We start from the raw sequence: 16,685 nt of genomic DNA on the forward strand, positions 1-16,685 counted from the left end.
TTTTTTTTTTTTTTTTTTATCAAATCTAGGTGTGTGTGTTTACACACACACACACACACACACACACACACACACACACACACGACGATCAATAGTTGCCAAATTGTAAATCAAGTGAATCATGTTGAGTGTAGGGTGAGAGGCTGGTTTGAAAGTGTGCTCACTGTGAAGCAGGGATTGTCTACCCTTCGAGCCTGACCGGACTAGCTGGTCCTGGTTCTGGAGGATGACACAGGCCATCCCAGTAGATACAGAAGAGCTCTTTGCACGTGGCTGAATCACGTTGGGTTAAAAGCAGTTACTGGGCTTTCTTCTCTACTTCTATTTTTCCTGTCATTCTTCACATTGTGCTTCAGATTCTGCCCGCCATCCTTGGGACTGTGTGTGACCAGAGCCCTGGCTGCAGGGAAACCACGGCTCCCATTTGAGGGCCAGCTCTGTGTACGTCCGACCCAGATTAGATACAGCTCTGGGTCGGGTTCTGGTCCTGAGTGGAGGGACGTCCCGTCAGCTCAGGTGCACACGGGCTCTCTCCACAAGGACTCCAGCCTGAGGTCCAGGTGGTGGATGGAGCCGATCGGTAAGCTCTGTGTCACGTTGTGGCTCCGTTTAAAGGTTCTCATCTTGGGCCCAAAACAACAAGCTGTCCCCAACTGAGTCACAGACCATGGGGGACTGACTGGGCCGCCCTTGTCTCTACTGTGAGGATACAGTGTGCTGGAGTGAGGAAGAGTCCGGTCAGAAAAGTGGCATCCCCTTCCCCCAAAACCACTGCATGCAGGGTCCTCTGCCCCTGGGGAATGGACAGATGTCCTTCATCAGCCCCTCCATGCTCTGGAGCAAGCTTCTGGTGGTTTCAGAAAGCCATGCCTGCCCCACGAGCAGGGGCTGTCCCTGGAGAGAAGACTGGAAGTGGAGGGAGCTAAACTTAGCTCCCTGGATGAGCTGTGGGTGCGGTGTGAGGAGGGGAGAGGGGTGTGGGGGAGGGTGGAGATGCTTAAAGGGACAGCCTCAGACTTATGTGGTGTGCAGGGACTGGGAGTGGCCTCCACTGTGGGGTCTGGCGTCTGGAGAACTCAGCTGATCTGGCATGCGGGGTTCCTGCCTGCAGGGGCATGGGGGGAGGGGAACCATGGTGCCTGGCAGGGGGCCATGCCCGAAGGTACAGAGTACCTGGGGGGCTGTGGTGTGTTGCTGGGGGAGCGGGGCCCCAGGGTCCTGCATCGGGGGGGCCATGGGTGCCTTGCTGGGGGGCATGCCCTGGGGGTACTGAGTACCTGGGGGGCTGTGGTGCACTGGGGGGACAGGGCCCCAGGGGTCCTGCATGCCGGGGTGGGGGCAGCTGTGCCTGGCAGTCTGGGCGGGTGGAAGGGCACTTCAAGCTCTGGCACACTCACCCCCAGTCCAGAGAGCAGCAGCACTAATAGAGCAGAGCGAAGCCGGCCGCGCCGCCGGGTGTTCCGGGGCTGGCACGTCATTTGGGTTGATGCAGGGACAGAGGGAACATGTGACGTGGCTCACAGAGGCAGTGCTACATACAAGTAAGGCTGTGTGATTGGTTTGGTAAAAGTGATCTCTCTCCCACTTGGAAGTCCTCGGTAACTCACCGTTGTCTACCTGTTAGCCCTCTCTCAGCATTTCCCGCCTGTCCCCCAGGACAGGGTGGGAGGGAAGGACAGGGAGAACGGTCAGGGACACACGCTTCCCTGGCCAGGCAGACAGTCATCCGGGACTGACAGTCGCCTCTCCATTCGACTCCTAGTTCCCCAGCCCTCAGGTGCCAGGTGCTCTGCTGCTTTGTTGGGTTTTTGTGTCGTCGTTATGTGTTCATAGTCCTGTGACTGAGCAGCCAGCAGTAGGGAGCAGCTGCGATCACCGGCTCTGAAAGCAGTGCCAGTGGGACCGGTACCGACTGAGGCAGGCGCACTTCCCCGAGGAGCCACCGGACCAGTGTCCAGCCCTGAAGAGGGTTAGTTTGTACCAACCTTCGCTGTGTCTCTGTCCCTGTCCTGTACTCATGCAGGGAACACGTACACACTGTAACCAGCAGTAGGCGACATGTCTGCACACACCACGCAGATTAAGAACATCAGCAGCGGGCGTGCCCTGGTGGCTCAGCTGGTTGAGCACCCGACTTCAGCTCAGGTCATGATCTCACAGTTCGTGGGTTTGAGCCCCACATCTGGCTCTGTGCTGACAGCTCAGAGCCTGGAGCTGCTTTAGATTCTGTGTCTCCCTCTCTCTCTCTCCCCCTCCCCCACTCACGCTGTCTCTCTTCGTGTCTCAAAGATAAACATTGGAAAAGAATTTTAAAAAAGACATCAGTGGAAATGTGTGACCCACTGTCCGACCAGCTGTAGCCACCCTTCTGATTTGGGCTATCATTCCTTTTATCTGTAGTTTTACCGCCCATGTATCCGTGAGCCATTCTTTGCCTCAGTTTATTATCTATAAAATGGGGATGACCGTAATAGCTGCCTCAAGCATCATTTTGAGGCTTAATTGAGTTAATATGTGTGCACCACTTCGATCTGCATGGGGCAGCCCATAAACTGTATGTGTATTAGCTACCGTAACTGCTGTTAGGTTTCGTTCTGCCAGTTTTTAAACATCATGTAAATCATAGTGTGAATATTTCACTACAGATTGTTCATTCACCAGAATATTTTAGATCCATCACATTGATGCACACGGGAACAGTTCCCTCTTGCTCCTTCTCCAGTGCAGTTCTAGAATATGCTGCCATTTCTTTATCCAGTGAAGTCAGGGTTGACTGGGCTTTTCCAGCTCAGGTTTGGTGGGCCTGCCGCTGGAAGCATTCCGCCACACAGCCGGTGACCTGTTGGGCACAGATTCCCAGAATGTGTGCTGGGGGTCCCTGAGGCCCCGTCAAGGGCTCCTCAAGACCCACACTGTTTTCAGAATGATACCGAGACATCATTTGCCTTTTGCCCCGTTTTCTGCTCGAGAGCTGACAGTGGAGTTTTCCAGAGGCCATGTGGCGGGTGATTGTGTCATTGCTCTGTTGGCTACCTAGATAATGTGCTTGTCTGTCACTGTATTTGTAAATTACCTCAGTTCTAATCTCAAATATGGTAAATATTGATGGTTTGGGAGATGTGCTTGGGTGAGAGGTTTCCCTTGTTTTATTTGAGTAAGTCTGTGAAAGCAGGGGGGCTTTCCATCATGAACCTGAAAAAACGAGACTCTGCCTCATCCCCTGTGTGCGTTAGCTAATGACCAATGCCACAGCAAGAGAGTTTTCAGACACCCACTGGGTTTTTAGTCCTTCTGTGTTATGTGAAGCAAGCGGCTCCATTATAAGGAAGAGTCTTATGACCCAGCAATAGCACTGCTAGGAATTTATCCAAGGGATACAGGAGTGCTGATGCATAGGGGCACATGCACCCCANTTAAAAAGAAGAGGAAGAATTCTTTATTATCTGCCATTCGGATGTGGGGGCAGGTTTTTCTAGACAAGTCCTAGACCACAAACCCAAGCCAGAAATCCACAGAGTTGTCAGAGGAAGTAACGTCTAAGCTAGCACTAGAAGGGTCTGCTTTGAAAAAATCCGTATCTGGGGCACCTAGGTGGCTCAGTGGGTTAGGCATCCGACTTCAGCTCAGGTCACGATCTTACAGGGAGTCTAAGGCCCGCATTGGGCTCCCTGCTGTCAGCGCTGCGCCCCCCTAAGATCCTCCACACCCTCCTGCTCTCTCCCTCCCTCAAAAATAGACATTAAAAAAAAGAAAAAACCTGTATCTTCATTCACCAACAAGCATTTGATACCCAAGTGTCAAGAGGAGCTGAGGGTTGGAGCTGACAGCCAGATGCCTGTCATGATGTAGCAAGTTCAAACAACCCCACACGCACTGTCTCACAGCAGGGCGGTCAGAAGTCCTGGTGTCCCGAGTTCCCTGGGCCATTTGCTCTCAAGGTCTTGTCAGGCTGAGATCAAGGTGTCGGTGGGGCTGTGGTCTCACCTAACATCCCCTAATGTCCTTTGCCCGCTCCCTGCCATTGACAGAGTTCATTTCCTTGCAGCTGTATGACAGATGTCCGTTGTTTTGCGGTTGCTGGCCAGCAACCCCGGGCTGTCCTAGGTTCCCTGCCACCTGGCCCCTCCTCTCACAACATGGCACTTCTTTGAAAAGGCTCACCAAATTATGTCAGGCCCACCCCGCTCATCTCTCTTGATTCGCTCAGAGTAGCCCAGTCAAGGAGTGCTGTCTCCTGCTCTCCACGGGCTCCTCCCGTGCTCCAGAGGAGATAGTACATGGACATAACTCAGTGCGGCTTATCTTACAGTCCTGCCAGCACAGACCTCTTTTCCTAACCCCAGATCATAAAGATTTTCGTGTATGTTTTCTTCAAGTCTGTGGGTTTAGTTTTAGCTTTTGCATTTAGGTCTGTGGACACATTTTAATTTTCGCTTATGATAGAGTTAAGGGTCTATGTCCCTTTCTTCCCCCATACAGATCACCCATCTATCCGGCACCATTTTTTGAGATGAACACCCTTCCCCATCTTGAGTCACCTGGACTTCCCCATCTTGAGTCACCTTGACAACTATCAGAAGGCACTTGGCCATCTACGTGAGGTCCTGTGCCCAGTCTCTGGTTTCTGCTCAGTTTATGTGTCTGCCTTTTCTCACACCAACCCTGCTCTTTCACCACCACTTCATAGAAAGTCTGGAAATCAGGCATCGAAGAGATGCTCTTCTTTTATAAAATTGATTTATTCGAGGTCACTGTTTAAAACTGTTTTTAAAATGAGTTTCTCATTTTCTACCAAAATTTTTAAAAAGGCTGCTGGGATTGTGGGTGGCATTACACTATGTCCGTAGGTGAATCTGGGGAGAATCGTCATCTTTACAGCATTGAGTTTCCTGAAATTGATGAACACGGCACGTCTCTCCAGTTACATAGGTTCTTTTGTCCTGGTGTTCTACATTTTTCAAAGAAGAGATTTTTAAACATTTTTAAAAAGTGTATTTCACAGGTCATCTGAGTGGCTCAGTCAGTTGAGCGTCCAGCTTTGGCTCAGGTCATGATCTCATGGTTCGTGAGTGCGAGCCCCGCGTCAGGCTTGCTTCTATCAGCCTGTCAGTGCAGAGCCCACTTTGGATCCTCTGTCCCCCTCACTCTGCCCCTCCCTGACTTGTGCTCTCCCAAAAATAAATATTTGAAAAATAATAAGATAAACATCTGTTTTAGCTACTTCAATAAGGCAGGAAATATAAGAAAGAAAATCTGGGGCGTGTAAGTCAGAAATGTTCCTATTGGCAGATGACATAGAAAATGTCAAGGAACCCACCCAAAAAGTCATGGAACTAAGTAAGTCACTTAAAGCAAGTCTATAGGATGCAGGCTCAACAAATAAAACATCAGTTTTATTTCTGTATACCAGCCACGAACACATGCAAAGAGAAGTGCCAGTACCATTAATAGTTGCTCAAAAAAGGGGGAAGTACTTTCATATAAATTTAGCCTAACATAGAGGGGATGAGACTTGCAGGATTAAAAGTGACAGAACACTCATTAAAAAAATCAGACAGGGACGCCTGGGTGGCTCAGTCAGTTAAGTGTCCGACTTCAGCTCAGCTCATGATCTCACAGTTTGTGGGTTCAAGCCCCGTGTGGGGCTCTGTGCTGACAGCTAGCTCAGAGCCTGGAGCCTGCTTCAGATTCTGTGTGTGTCTCTCTCTGACCCTCTCCTGCTCACGCCATCTGTCTCTCAAAAAAAAAAAAAAAAATCAGAGGGTCTAGAGGTACCTGGGTGGCTCAGTCGGGTCAGTGTCCGACTTCAGCTCAGGTCATGATCTCACGGTCGTGGATTCGAGCCCCATGTCAGGCTCTGCACTGACAGCCAGCTCAGAGCCTGGAGCCTGTTTCAGATTCTGTGTCTCCCTCTCTCTCCGACCCTCCCCTGCTCACGCTGTCTCTCTCTTCTCTCTCAGAAATAAATAAAACATTAAAAAGATTTTTTTTTAAATCAGAGGTTCTGAACAGATGGAGAGATGGTTCAAGCTCCTGGATTAGGAGGCTCGACATAGGAACAATGTGAGGTCTCCCCAGATTTATATACAGATTTCTGTTCCCACTAAACACAGAGGTCCTGCTAAAATCTCAGCCAGACCTTTTGTAAATACAAATAAGATTATTCCAAAATTTAAAGAGGCACAAGAATAGCCCAAACCATGTGAAAAAGAAGAATGAAGTGCAAGGAATCAGTGTCTCACATCGAGACCTTAGATGCAGCTGTGGTAATCAAGACAGTCGTGTGGACAGAGGGACAGACACAGGTCAGCGGTACACACCCAGAGGTCAGCTCCGCACTCATGTGACCAGCCAATTTTGACAGAGGTGCAAAACCGGTTCGGTGAAGGAAGGCCAGCCCTCTACGTGTGCTGCTGGAGGAGTTGGGATCCATGGACTAGGAAAGAAAGAAAAAGAGCCGTGGCCTGAGTCTCACAACCTTCCACACAAGTTAGACGGCACGTAGATTTAAATGTAAAATAGGGAATTTTGCGAAGGTAACGTAATAGAAATTCCAGGCCCTGAGGCTGGATGAAGCATCCATCCTTAGATGGACCCCAAAAGCAAAACCCATAAAAGAAAAAAATCATTTCTGAAAAAAACATCGATTTTGATTTCATCAAATTAAAACTTCTGCTCTGCAAAGAGACCCTCTTAAGAGGCCACTGACAGGGAAAATTTTTGGCAACCACACATCTAACAAAGGCCTCTTTTCTAGAAAACAAAGAATTCTGAGACTCTGGTAATAAAACACTCCAACCAGAAAATGGTGCCAACGGTGTTTCCCAACACTATGGATGTGCTACATGCCACCGTGGTATGTACGCTTTTTTTTTTTTTAAGGTTTTATTTATTTAATATGTACAGCCGATGTGGGGCTCGAACTCACAACCTGACATCAAGAGTCATTGCTCTACCCACTGAGCTACTGAGGCACCCTGTGTACACTTGAAAATGGCTAATTTTATGTGAGGTGACTTTTGCCTCAGCTGAAGAAAAGGAAAACTCCCAGGTGAGAGGGGCCTGGCATGTTAGAGCTTAGTCCCAGTTGGAAGGAGCAGCCTCCCCAGGAACTGGGCTCGGGGGCTCAGAGCCTGGGTATGGGCCCTCACAAGCCCGGGGCCGGCTCCCTGTGCACTTGCATGCACTGCGGCCGCAGGCAAGGCCGCCAGAGTCCAGCTCCTCCCTCCCCATACTGTTATCTTCATTTGTTTTAGTTCGGTTTCTGTTCTGAGGGGTGGGTTTTTAACTCCATGTTGTTGTGAATCATGCAAGATCTCTGCGCGGTTCCACAATCAGAAGACATGGAGACTCCTGCCTCTGCCCGGCCCTCCCTCCCTGTAGCTCATCATTTTTATCCGTTGCTGGTTTATCTTTCTACGTTTCCTTTTTTAAGTATGAGCAAATAGCAAATTCCCTCCCCTGCTCACTCACTTTCTCTGAAAAGCATTGAAAACAATTCTGTCTTTGTAATTTGTTATATGTAAACGAGTAAACTAATTTCTGGGTCCTCTGGCTCGCCACTGACAGGCCCTGTATCTCCATCCCAACGCAGTCGCCCCCATTTTACAGTATAAAAACCAACCTCCCTGAATCAAGAACTATAGAAGTGGCTCGTGAGTGCATGCATGGGATTTTAAAGTAAAAAGCCACCCACCCCTGACGTGGAGATTTGTGTTTTTCTCTGGTAACCACTGGCCCTTGATTTCTTCCTCCCCCCTTCACACCTCCTTTGTCCTTTCTCACCCCCAGCCCCGGGGGCTCCCCTCCGTGTACTTACCTCCCCTGCAAACCTGTCAGCCTGGCAGGAAGTACCTCCAAGGGTGCTGGTCCCATTGCTGGCAGAGAAGCAAGTGCTAGCATTCAGCCTGCAAAACTGACCTCAACAGCCTGGACTTGCACAGTGTTGAGAGAGCTGAGTCCTCTTCTCCAGTCTTGAATTGGCTGATTGAGGCAGATGGGGCCAGCCCACGTCTGCCGACGGGGACGCCACAACATGGGCGGGCAGTGTGCAGGAGAGTGGGGCTGGCTCTGACGATGCCGACATAAGCTTTGAGGCAGCTGCGACCCTGCTCCGTGAGACTCGTCTGTGGCTGGTGTGGGTGGTGGGTGCCCCCGGGGAAGACGTGGTGTGCAGTGCAGTCCATCTGCCAAAAAGACCCTTCTCTGGGGGAGGGCCATGTGCCCAGGCCCCGCCCACTGTCTCCCAGCCACATCCACCTGTCCGTGGCACGAACGCAAAGTAGAGCTGCTGCTGCTGCCGCTGCTCATAATAAAAATGCACATTTTGGGGTGCCTGGGGGCTCAGTCGGTTGAACATCCACCTTCCTGATCCCAGGGTTGTGGGATGGAGCCCCTCACTGGGCTCCTGCTGAGCATGGAGATGGCTTAAGATTCTCTCTCTCCCTCTGCCCCTCCCCCCTGCTCATACTCTCTGTCTCTAAAATAAAATTTACAAATTGTATTGCATGTGCTTCCAGGAGCTGGGTCAGGAAGGTAGTGATATCGAGTGTGTGTCCAGTCGCGTCTAAGCACAAAATAACGAATTTACTCTTGTTCTATCTAATCTGTGAGTCCACAGCATTACTAATGAGGGGACTTAGATCTTCAGACCACGGACAATTATAGAAAGCCCACTTCTCATGTTCTGTTTCTCATCTGACCACTTAGGCTGCAGTAACAGGTGCCCGTAGCCTATGTCTGAGAAATCACCCAGAGGCTGGGAAGCCCACAGTCACGGTGACAGCAGATGCGGTGTGGTGACAGCCTCCTCCTGTGCACGGACGGCATCTCTTGCGTGTCTTCCTGAGGCAGGGGCGTGTGTTCCTGGGTCTCCCAACCCATTCATGGGGGCTCCGGCCTTGTGACCAAGGCACCCACAAAACCCCACTGCCTTACACCGTGACACCGGCCTAGACTTCAGCCTGTGAACAGTGTGGTGCCTGGTCTGTCGTGGGTTCTGGGTGGGTACACCCACAGTAGCACCTCCGTTCCCGCCACGTGCCGTTTCTCTGAAGAGCTGGCTGCCTCCCCATGGTGTTGGAATATGCCAGGATTTAAACCCGGGCACCTTCCTGAGCTGGTGCTCTGGGACCATGAAGCCCGAGCAAATGACCGTTCCGTGGGCTTTGTGTCAGATCCCATGGCGCACACCATCCATCTGTGCCGGTAAAACCACAGGGTCCAAACCGAGGTTCCCACTCAGCCCAGCGGGGCGACTCCCTGGTGGTTTGAACAAACCGATTCCCATCTCCCCTCCTCGCCTCTGCCGTGACAGAGAGCTCTGTGGACCTGCCAGCCAGCGCTGAGAGGAGGCGGGTCCTGCTGACCCCGATTCCCCTCGTCACACGCGTCCCTCCCCAGAGAGCGTGCAGTTCCCTAACCACACGGAGTGGCAGAGTCCCGGACAGATCATGCCCCTCGGAAGGAGTAGAATGAGGGAGGCATGCGGCAGAGGGAAGAGGGTGTGATGGTCCGGGTCTGTTAACCTTAGAGTACGGGTGGGGTGGCCCTGAGTTCAAGCTCACTGGGGTATTTCCACCCAAACTGGGAGACACAGCTTACTCACTTTTTAAATACACAGCCCATCCTCCTGTCCTCGCGCCTTCTTCTTCCCCTCCGTGCGCCGCTGGGGTGAGCACCCGTGTCCCACGTCTCCCCGGGACACTTGCTGTGTGATGACAGGACACTGGCCAGGACATCTGCACTGCCCTGACTCTGTGCCCAGCCACACAAGGACCCCCGCTCCCGGTGCAGAGACCCAGTGGCAGGCGGGTGCGGATACTCTTACATCTACATAGGCACCTCCAGCGACGCCGAGTGGGGGACGGCAGGTATAGGAGGGGGCTTGGCGGGGAGGAAGAGGGGGTCGTGGTACAGGTGGGTCTATTGTCTGCGGCGGCAACCCCTTCGCTGACCAGCTGCTTCCTGACCTGCAGGGCAGGTGGCGGGATGTGCGGACTGGCCACCCCACGCTGCCGTAACGCCTGTCCCCACACCCAGGCTGGTGTCGAACAGGGACAGAGGCCTGAGGCTGGGGTGCCGGGTCTCTGTGTCCCTAGAGCAGGAAGCAGACGGCGCCCTGGCCGTGCCCTAACATGAGGAGGAAAACTGTCTGCTGATCCTAAGCTGCGTGTGCTGCGTCCAGCACCTGTTCTGTCCCCGTAAAGCCCGCTCTCCTCTGCGTCCTCTAGGAGGCCCCCTGCACCGCGGGAAGGCTCATTCCCACTGAGGGAGACCCACTCCTTAGTTTTCTCCCTCGGGAGACAGTGGGCAGGCAGTGGGGCGACGGTGGGGAGAGGCTCAGATCAGGAGCTCGCTGCTCCTGTCATCTTCTTCTTCTTTCTTCTTTTTCTTACATAAAGTGACAGGCTCAAGCCATAGTCCCAACCTTTCTGGTGGTCTTTCCCCCATGACTGCCTGGAATGTGCACCTCCTGCTGACAGCCATCCGCCTTCACACGCCTGTGCAGATGTAGGTTGACCTGGGCTTCCTCCAGGTGACCCTCCCGGGGCCCATGTGAGGGAGCGCATGCGACCCAGCACCGTCCTGGCGGCCCATCCACCACGGGGAGGCTTCAGCAGGGGCCTGTGGAAAGCCGTGCCCCTCGTGTGTGGGGGACGTGATAATTTTCGTCTGTCCTGCTTCCTGAGGGAAAACGGCCCCTTCCTCTGTTCACACAGCCTCTGAACACTTCTCCCGGATCAGGGCCGTGAGCTGGAGAGCGGTGTCCATCTGCGCTGGCCTTCAGTCCAGAGCATGTCCAGGGGATGCGGGGTCCTCGCTCCTCCACAGAAATCTGGGCTGTGGGTCCTCCTCGTCGCAGGCTGCGCATAGGGTTGTACGCGCATGGCGAGTAGCAGTGGAGCTTGAGGCCTGTTTCCAGAAACTGGAAGCGTCTTGTGCCGCGCCTGTTCTCTGGAAGGTTCACCCTCTCTGAAGACCGCGTCTGGGGCACATGGCCATCTGTGTCGGCGCAGAGCCAGCATCCGCCTCTGGAAAGGAGGGGACTGGCCGGTCAGAGGGGCCCGCACGCCTCCCATGCCGAGAGTCCAACAGGGGTGATTGGAAAACAGTCTGAAATTGAATCTTGGGGTAGTAGCTAGAGAAACTGCATTTAAGGGGTTTTTTTTCAACTGCGTTTTGAATGTTTAAAAACGCCTGTCCCCTCGGAGTCTCTCCGCCTTCATGTGCGTGCACAGGAAGTAGCACTCTGGTGACTCGTTCACGATCGTCTGTAGTTGCAGACCAGGGTTCTCCGCCAGCACTGATGCGTGTGTGTTCTTCCTACCCGACAGGGTGAGTCCGTGAAGTACTTTCTGGATAACTTGGACCGGATCGGCCAGCTGGTGAGTCACCCCACCCTGAACCTGCAGCCCAGAATTGGGGAGCACGTGTGTGGAGGCCCCATGGTGAGGGTTGTGCCGTCCCTTCGTGCCTCTGGCCTGTGTCCTGGGCCTGTCCGGCTCTTAGATCCGTGCTCGGTGTCAGGGCAGAGGGCAGTCAGGCGCGTGGCAGTGAGGACTCCCCTTCCAGGGGAGGAAGTGGCCTCGTTCCTGCCTGCAAAGCGTGAAGTAGCGTTTCCTGAAGAATCCCTCCACTCTGCCTACCGCAAAGCACATGGGAATTCTTCAGTAAAACCGAGGATTTCCTTTAACTTTTCATCGGGAACCTCAGCCATACATAAACACAAATCGTGTGACGTGCCGCCCGGCCTGCCCACCTCGCAGGGGCACACACATGTCACGCCGTGTCATTGGAGCAGGGCTCCCGAAGTTGTAACCACAGCACCGTCACTGCTCCTATGGAATTGGCAGCGTTCTGTGACCTCAGCCGATGGCCTGTATGCACCTAGATCAGCCCGGGTCCTCGTGTATAACCTGCGCCACTTGTCTTAGCGGTCGGAGTCCGCGCCTCCTAAGGCCGGTCCTAAGTACCATGCCACCCAAGTGTCTTTTAATCAGTAGGCTCCTCCCCCACCTTTTCTTGTCTCCCCATTTATTTATGAGGTCGTTGGCCATTCCTCTTGTGGGCTGCCTCACATGGGCTTCGCCATCCCTTCCTGGCCTTGCTACCAAAGACACCCCTCTGTCCCCGGCACCACCGTGAGCTGGTCTCCAGACCGAGAGGACTCGGCAGCCCTGTCCAGCCTGTGGCGGGCCCACTGCCCAAGTGCTTACGCGCCACGGTCGCTGGAGGGTTTAACGGGGCCACGTCACAGTTACCAAGAGTCACGTGGTAGCTAAAGTCTCCCAAGAATAACGTATTATATATATCGTAGCCTTGCAAAGCCGAGACTAAAGTCGTTGGCAGTAAGGTCTGGGACCACGTAGGCTCTGGAAATTGGCAGGAAAAGGTGGTTGTGGGGCAGAAACCAAAGCCGCGGTCTGCTTCCTATGGACACGCACACAGGTGAGGTTTTGGCCGCGGCTGACAAAGCGTTCCGGTCACCCACTTGGGGCTGGGGCGCCTCCACTTGTTTGGAACAGGCCTCCTGATGCCTTCACTTCCTGTTCCACTACCGATGTCAATTTTACAAGTGAAAGTTGCTTTTGGTGCCTGGGTCCAGTTCTCCCGGAAGTCCCTCGGACTCCTCTGGTCCCGATCTCCTCACCTTCTGTCTCCTGCTGAATCTCTCCCTTCTCCTGTGTTTTCCAGAATTACTTTCCCAGTAAGCAGGACATCCTGCTGGCACGGAAAGCCACTAAGGGCATCGTGGAACACGACTTTGTCATTAAAAAAATCCCCTTTAAGATGGTGGACGTGGGCGGCCAGCGGTCCCAGCGCCAGAAGTGGTTCCAGTGCTTTGATGGGATCACGTCCATCCTGTTCATGGTGTCATCCAGCGAGTACGACCAGGTGCTCATGGAGGACAGGCGCACCAACCGGCTGCTGGAGTCCATGAACATCTTCGAGACCATCGTCAACAACAAGCTCTTCTTTAACGTCTCCATAATCCTCTTCCTCAACAAGATGGACCTCCTGGTGGAGAAGGTCAAGACCGTCAGCATCAAGAAGCACTTCCCAGACTTCAAGGGCGACCCCCACAGGCTGGAGGACGTTCAGCGCTACCTGGTCCAGTGTTTTGACCGGAAGAGACGTAACCGCAGCAAGCCGCTGTTCCACCATTTCACCACCGCCATAGACACGGAGAATGTCCGCTTCGTGTTCCACGCTGTGAAGGACACCATCTTGCAGGAGAACCTGAAGGATATCATGTTGCAGTGAGAGAGGCACCCCTGCCGACCGTGACGGCCTCCATGGCCCTGGCCAGCCACGCCTGCCCAGGCCCAGGGTGGGCCTCCCAGATCTGCACCACCGTGCCCACCACGCCACCGCGCACCAGGCCCGGGGACACGGACACTCAGACGTTAGCTACTGAACCCAGGGCGTAGTCAAACTACTGAGAATCCGAGGGGTCACTCTGGTATGAATTCATGATACTAGTAACACCGCTTCTCTCTCTTTCCAGAAACCGCACTCCTCTCCTGACACAGTAGCGCGAGGACTGTGTGCAGGGAGGGGAGGGTGTGCACACGCACTCTGGGATGACAAGAGCACAAGCCTGCTGGCCTTGCAGAGGCCTTTTCCCTCTAACCCACGACCCTTCCGTGAGAGACACTAACCTGAGAGCTTCGCTGTTGGCGGTTTGCGGGAGGGCAGGGCCCCCACCACCTCCCAGAGTGAGCACGCTGCCTTTTAATACTCTGGTGCCGGCTTCTGGGGAGACCTGAGCCCAGGCACCCTAGACCAGGCCGAGGCCCCCGCTTTACAGGGTGGGAGCGTACTTGCCTTAGCGCCCCACAGCCGGTGCACCGGCAGGGGTGCGCCTCTGCCCCACGCGCCCGGTGCTGGTTACCCACCGCCACCTGTGACTTCTGTCCTACGCGTCACCTCCCGATACCATAGCGCGGCTGCAGTCGCTCTCCCTTCCCTTGGAGGGCGGGAAAGCGCTTCCTACTCCTCTGGGGACCCCTGAAAACCGGCAGGACTCCCAGCAGAGCCTCTGCGAATGCCACAGCTGCCCTTGCAGGGGCCCCGACTCTGCAGCCAGAGTCCGCGTCACTGCACACTGCTGCCACCTCGTGCCTTTGGACAGCCGGCACCTGCTCCTGGCCCTGCCCGAAGCCGTGTGCTCACCAGGGTGTCTTCTGCGCATGTGCCCCCGGCCCAAGTGAACACTGCCAGGCCCGGCTCCCGGCCGTCCAGGAAGAGCTGTCCGGGGCCCTGACGCTCAGACACGGGCGGATCTTCCCCGCCCCCCATGCCCCCTTCCACTCCCAGTGCCCAGGTGTGTCTCGCCGGCTGTCACAGGCACTGTGTCCCAAGCCGGTGCTGCTCTGTGTTCACCTGATAGAAATGCCTGCTGGGCTAGGACTTTGCCTGGTGTTCAGAAGGAAACAGGAAGCCTCCCCTTGCGGGCCCCAGGTGGTCACTGTGGCCGAGTAGCACAGGCGAGGCTGTCCCAAGGCTGTCACAGATGCTGTGTCCCTTTTGCGTCTCCTTGGCTCGTTTCCAGCAGTCTGGTGGCAGGTGCTGACCCAGGAGGAGAGGACCAGGGCCTGCCCCTGACTCGTCCTTGTTATCAGTGTTCTCTGGGAGGAGACCACAGGACTCTCTCTCTTTCTCTCTCTCTCTCACTTTCTCTCTCTCTCTCGGTGCTCAAGGCTTTGTGTCCATGGTTGTTGGGGTTTGTGGCTTTTTTGGCTGGAAAAAAATTTGCTGTTTTGCACTGCTTCCCGGGGCTCCTCATGAACTGAAGGATGTGACCCAGGGTCAGTGCCGATAACTGTGGCTCAAAGGGAAAGGAGCAGTCCTGGCAACCTCCCTGGTGCGGTCCAGGATCCTTTCATGTGGCTACAGGGTCCCCGGTGTGGCGGGCTCTCCTCGCCTGTCACCGAGGGGGCCTCCCCAGCCGCTGCTCACCAGTGTGGGAGCCCCCCACCCCCAGCCCGGGCACCAGCTGGGCGCATTCACAGTGCCCCCGCCCCTCTACCTGGCTGACCAGAAGCGCACAAGTACAGGGGTGGGGCTGCACCGAGCTCCTGGAAGGCAGGGAGGGCACCAGGTCCAGGTCCCTGACCCGCAGGCCCCAGCCCCCCACCTTCCTAGGCCCGGGCTTCCGATCCTGCTGACCTCGGGGTGTGTGGGGAGATGGCTGATGGCCCTGGCACTAAGTTCTGGGCTTGGTGGGGGATTGTATTTGCAAGACTCAACTAAAATCATTCACAGCTTTCCTACACATAGACTAGTCGTTTTATCTCCAAAACCTTCGGCTTTTGTATTTTTTTAATTACACTGTTATCCTCGATTATTGTCTTTTTTATTGAGTTGTTGGAGAAGCGGGAGATAGTCGTGCCTCATTCTATTATTGCAAAAATGTAACAATAAAATTCCTCAAAATAAGATCTTTTCTTCGTGGTTCCGCTGTTGCCATGGAAGGATGCGGTGTAGGTTTCTCTCTGAAACACTCTTCTGTCTGTAGGGAAAGGGTCTCAAAGGAGGAGCACTGCAGCCTGTGTCACTTACAGAGGGCTCTAGTCCTCCTATTCTTGTAACTTTTGTTACTTTTGGGAAAAAGAAAGATAAGTCCAGGATCCAAAAATAATCTTAAATCAGGAGGATCAGTTACAAGTGCCCCACGTGGGTGTCCTGAGGACAGGCCGACACGGGTTCATGGGACCTGCCCGATGTGAGATGTGGGACGCGGGCAGCTGGGCGGATCGCTCAGGGCTCACGTGTGGCCCCACTGGCCAGGTCCGGAGGGTCTGGGAGGACGACCACCTGTGTTCTCCGGGCGGTCGTTAGGGCCGTCCTCTGTGTTCAGAGCCCAACAACACCAATCCTTATTGTACACAAAGGCTTATTATTTGATCCTCGGCTTTTATTTCTGAAAACACACTAAAATCCTGACACACACACCCTGTCCCAGATACTGCTTACCGTAAAGCATCCAAAACACAAGTTCAAAGCCAGCCGAACTGGCTTGTGCACAGAAACGCGTGTGTGTGCAGGGGTCTCAGTGAGTGAGGCCCTGAGCGCCCGAGGAGGAGCTGGTGGTGGACACTTGATGCAGCCCGAGCCCTGTGACCAGAGCGCACCAGATTCTGCTGTCATGACCTCCAGGATTCTGGTCCCGGCCACAGAACGAAGAGACCTCCCACCAGAGAGATGAGTGATGCCTAGTTGTGGGCGCGTTTTGTCACATGACCATCCTCGGGAAGGAGGGACCAGGTACTGTCCAGTGGCCATGGCCTGGGTGGGGCACCAGGGCGCACGGCTACATAGGAAAGGCAGCAGCTCCCCGCAGAAGTGCTGGCGGTGAGTTGGCCACGTGCACTGGCCCCGCTCTTTGCGTTCAGATTTCATCGCTTGTAAACGTGGGATGAAATAATGGTTCTCCGCACTAGCGCCGCAGTCAGATCCCTGAGGAGCTTTGCAGAGGCCCCAGCCGAGCCTTCCCCGCCAGGGCCTGCCCTGCAGGAATGCCATCTGTGCAGATTTCTGAGCTCCTGGCCATCTCACAGGGTGGCCAGGGCTGCGAGCCCCCGGACAGATCGCCAATGCCGGAGGGCCTCTCCTGGGCCAGTTCTGTGTCTCCGGCCAGCTAGCCCTCGTTGCCGCCAGCAACCTGCCTCTAGAGAACA

The 16,685-nt window shown here is 54.4% G+C and overlaps 1 protein-coding gene across 1 annotated transcript in view; it reads left to right on the top strand.

Annotated features, from left to right (window-relative positions):
• The window catches only part of GNA12 (G protein subunit alpha 12), a 107,148-nt gene extending 91,702 nt beyond the window's left edge, over nt 1-15,446 (top strand). Inside the window, exons 3-4 of the mRNA XM_077758772.1 lie at nt 11,337-11,387; nt 12,697-15,446. Coding sequence (XP_077614898.1) covers nt 11,337-11,387; nt 12,697-13,266 — 621 coding nt within the window. The 3' untranslated portion in view covers nt 13,267-15,446. The remainder of the gene's footprint in view (nt 1-11,336; nt 11,388-12,696) is intronic.
• The last annotated feature ends 1,239 nt before the right edge of the window (nt 15,447-16,685 follow it).

Source organism: Crocuta crocuta, unplaced genomic scaffold, assembly GCF_008692635.1.
Source record: "Crocuta crocuta isolate KB4526 unplaced genomic scaffold, BGI_CrCroc_1.0 scaffold273, whole genome shotgun sequence".
NCBI classification, from domain to species: domain Eukaryota; kingdom Metazoa; phylum Chordata; class Mammalia; order Carnivora; family Hyaenidae; genus Crocuta; species Crocuta crocuta.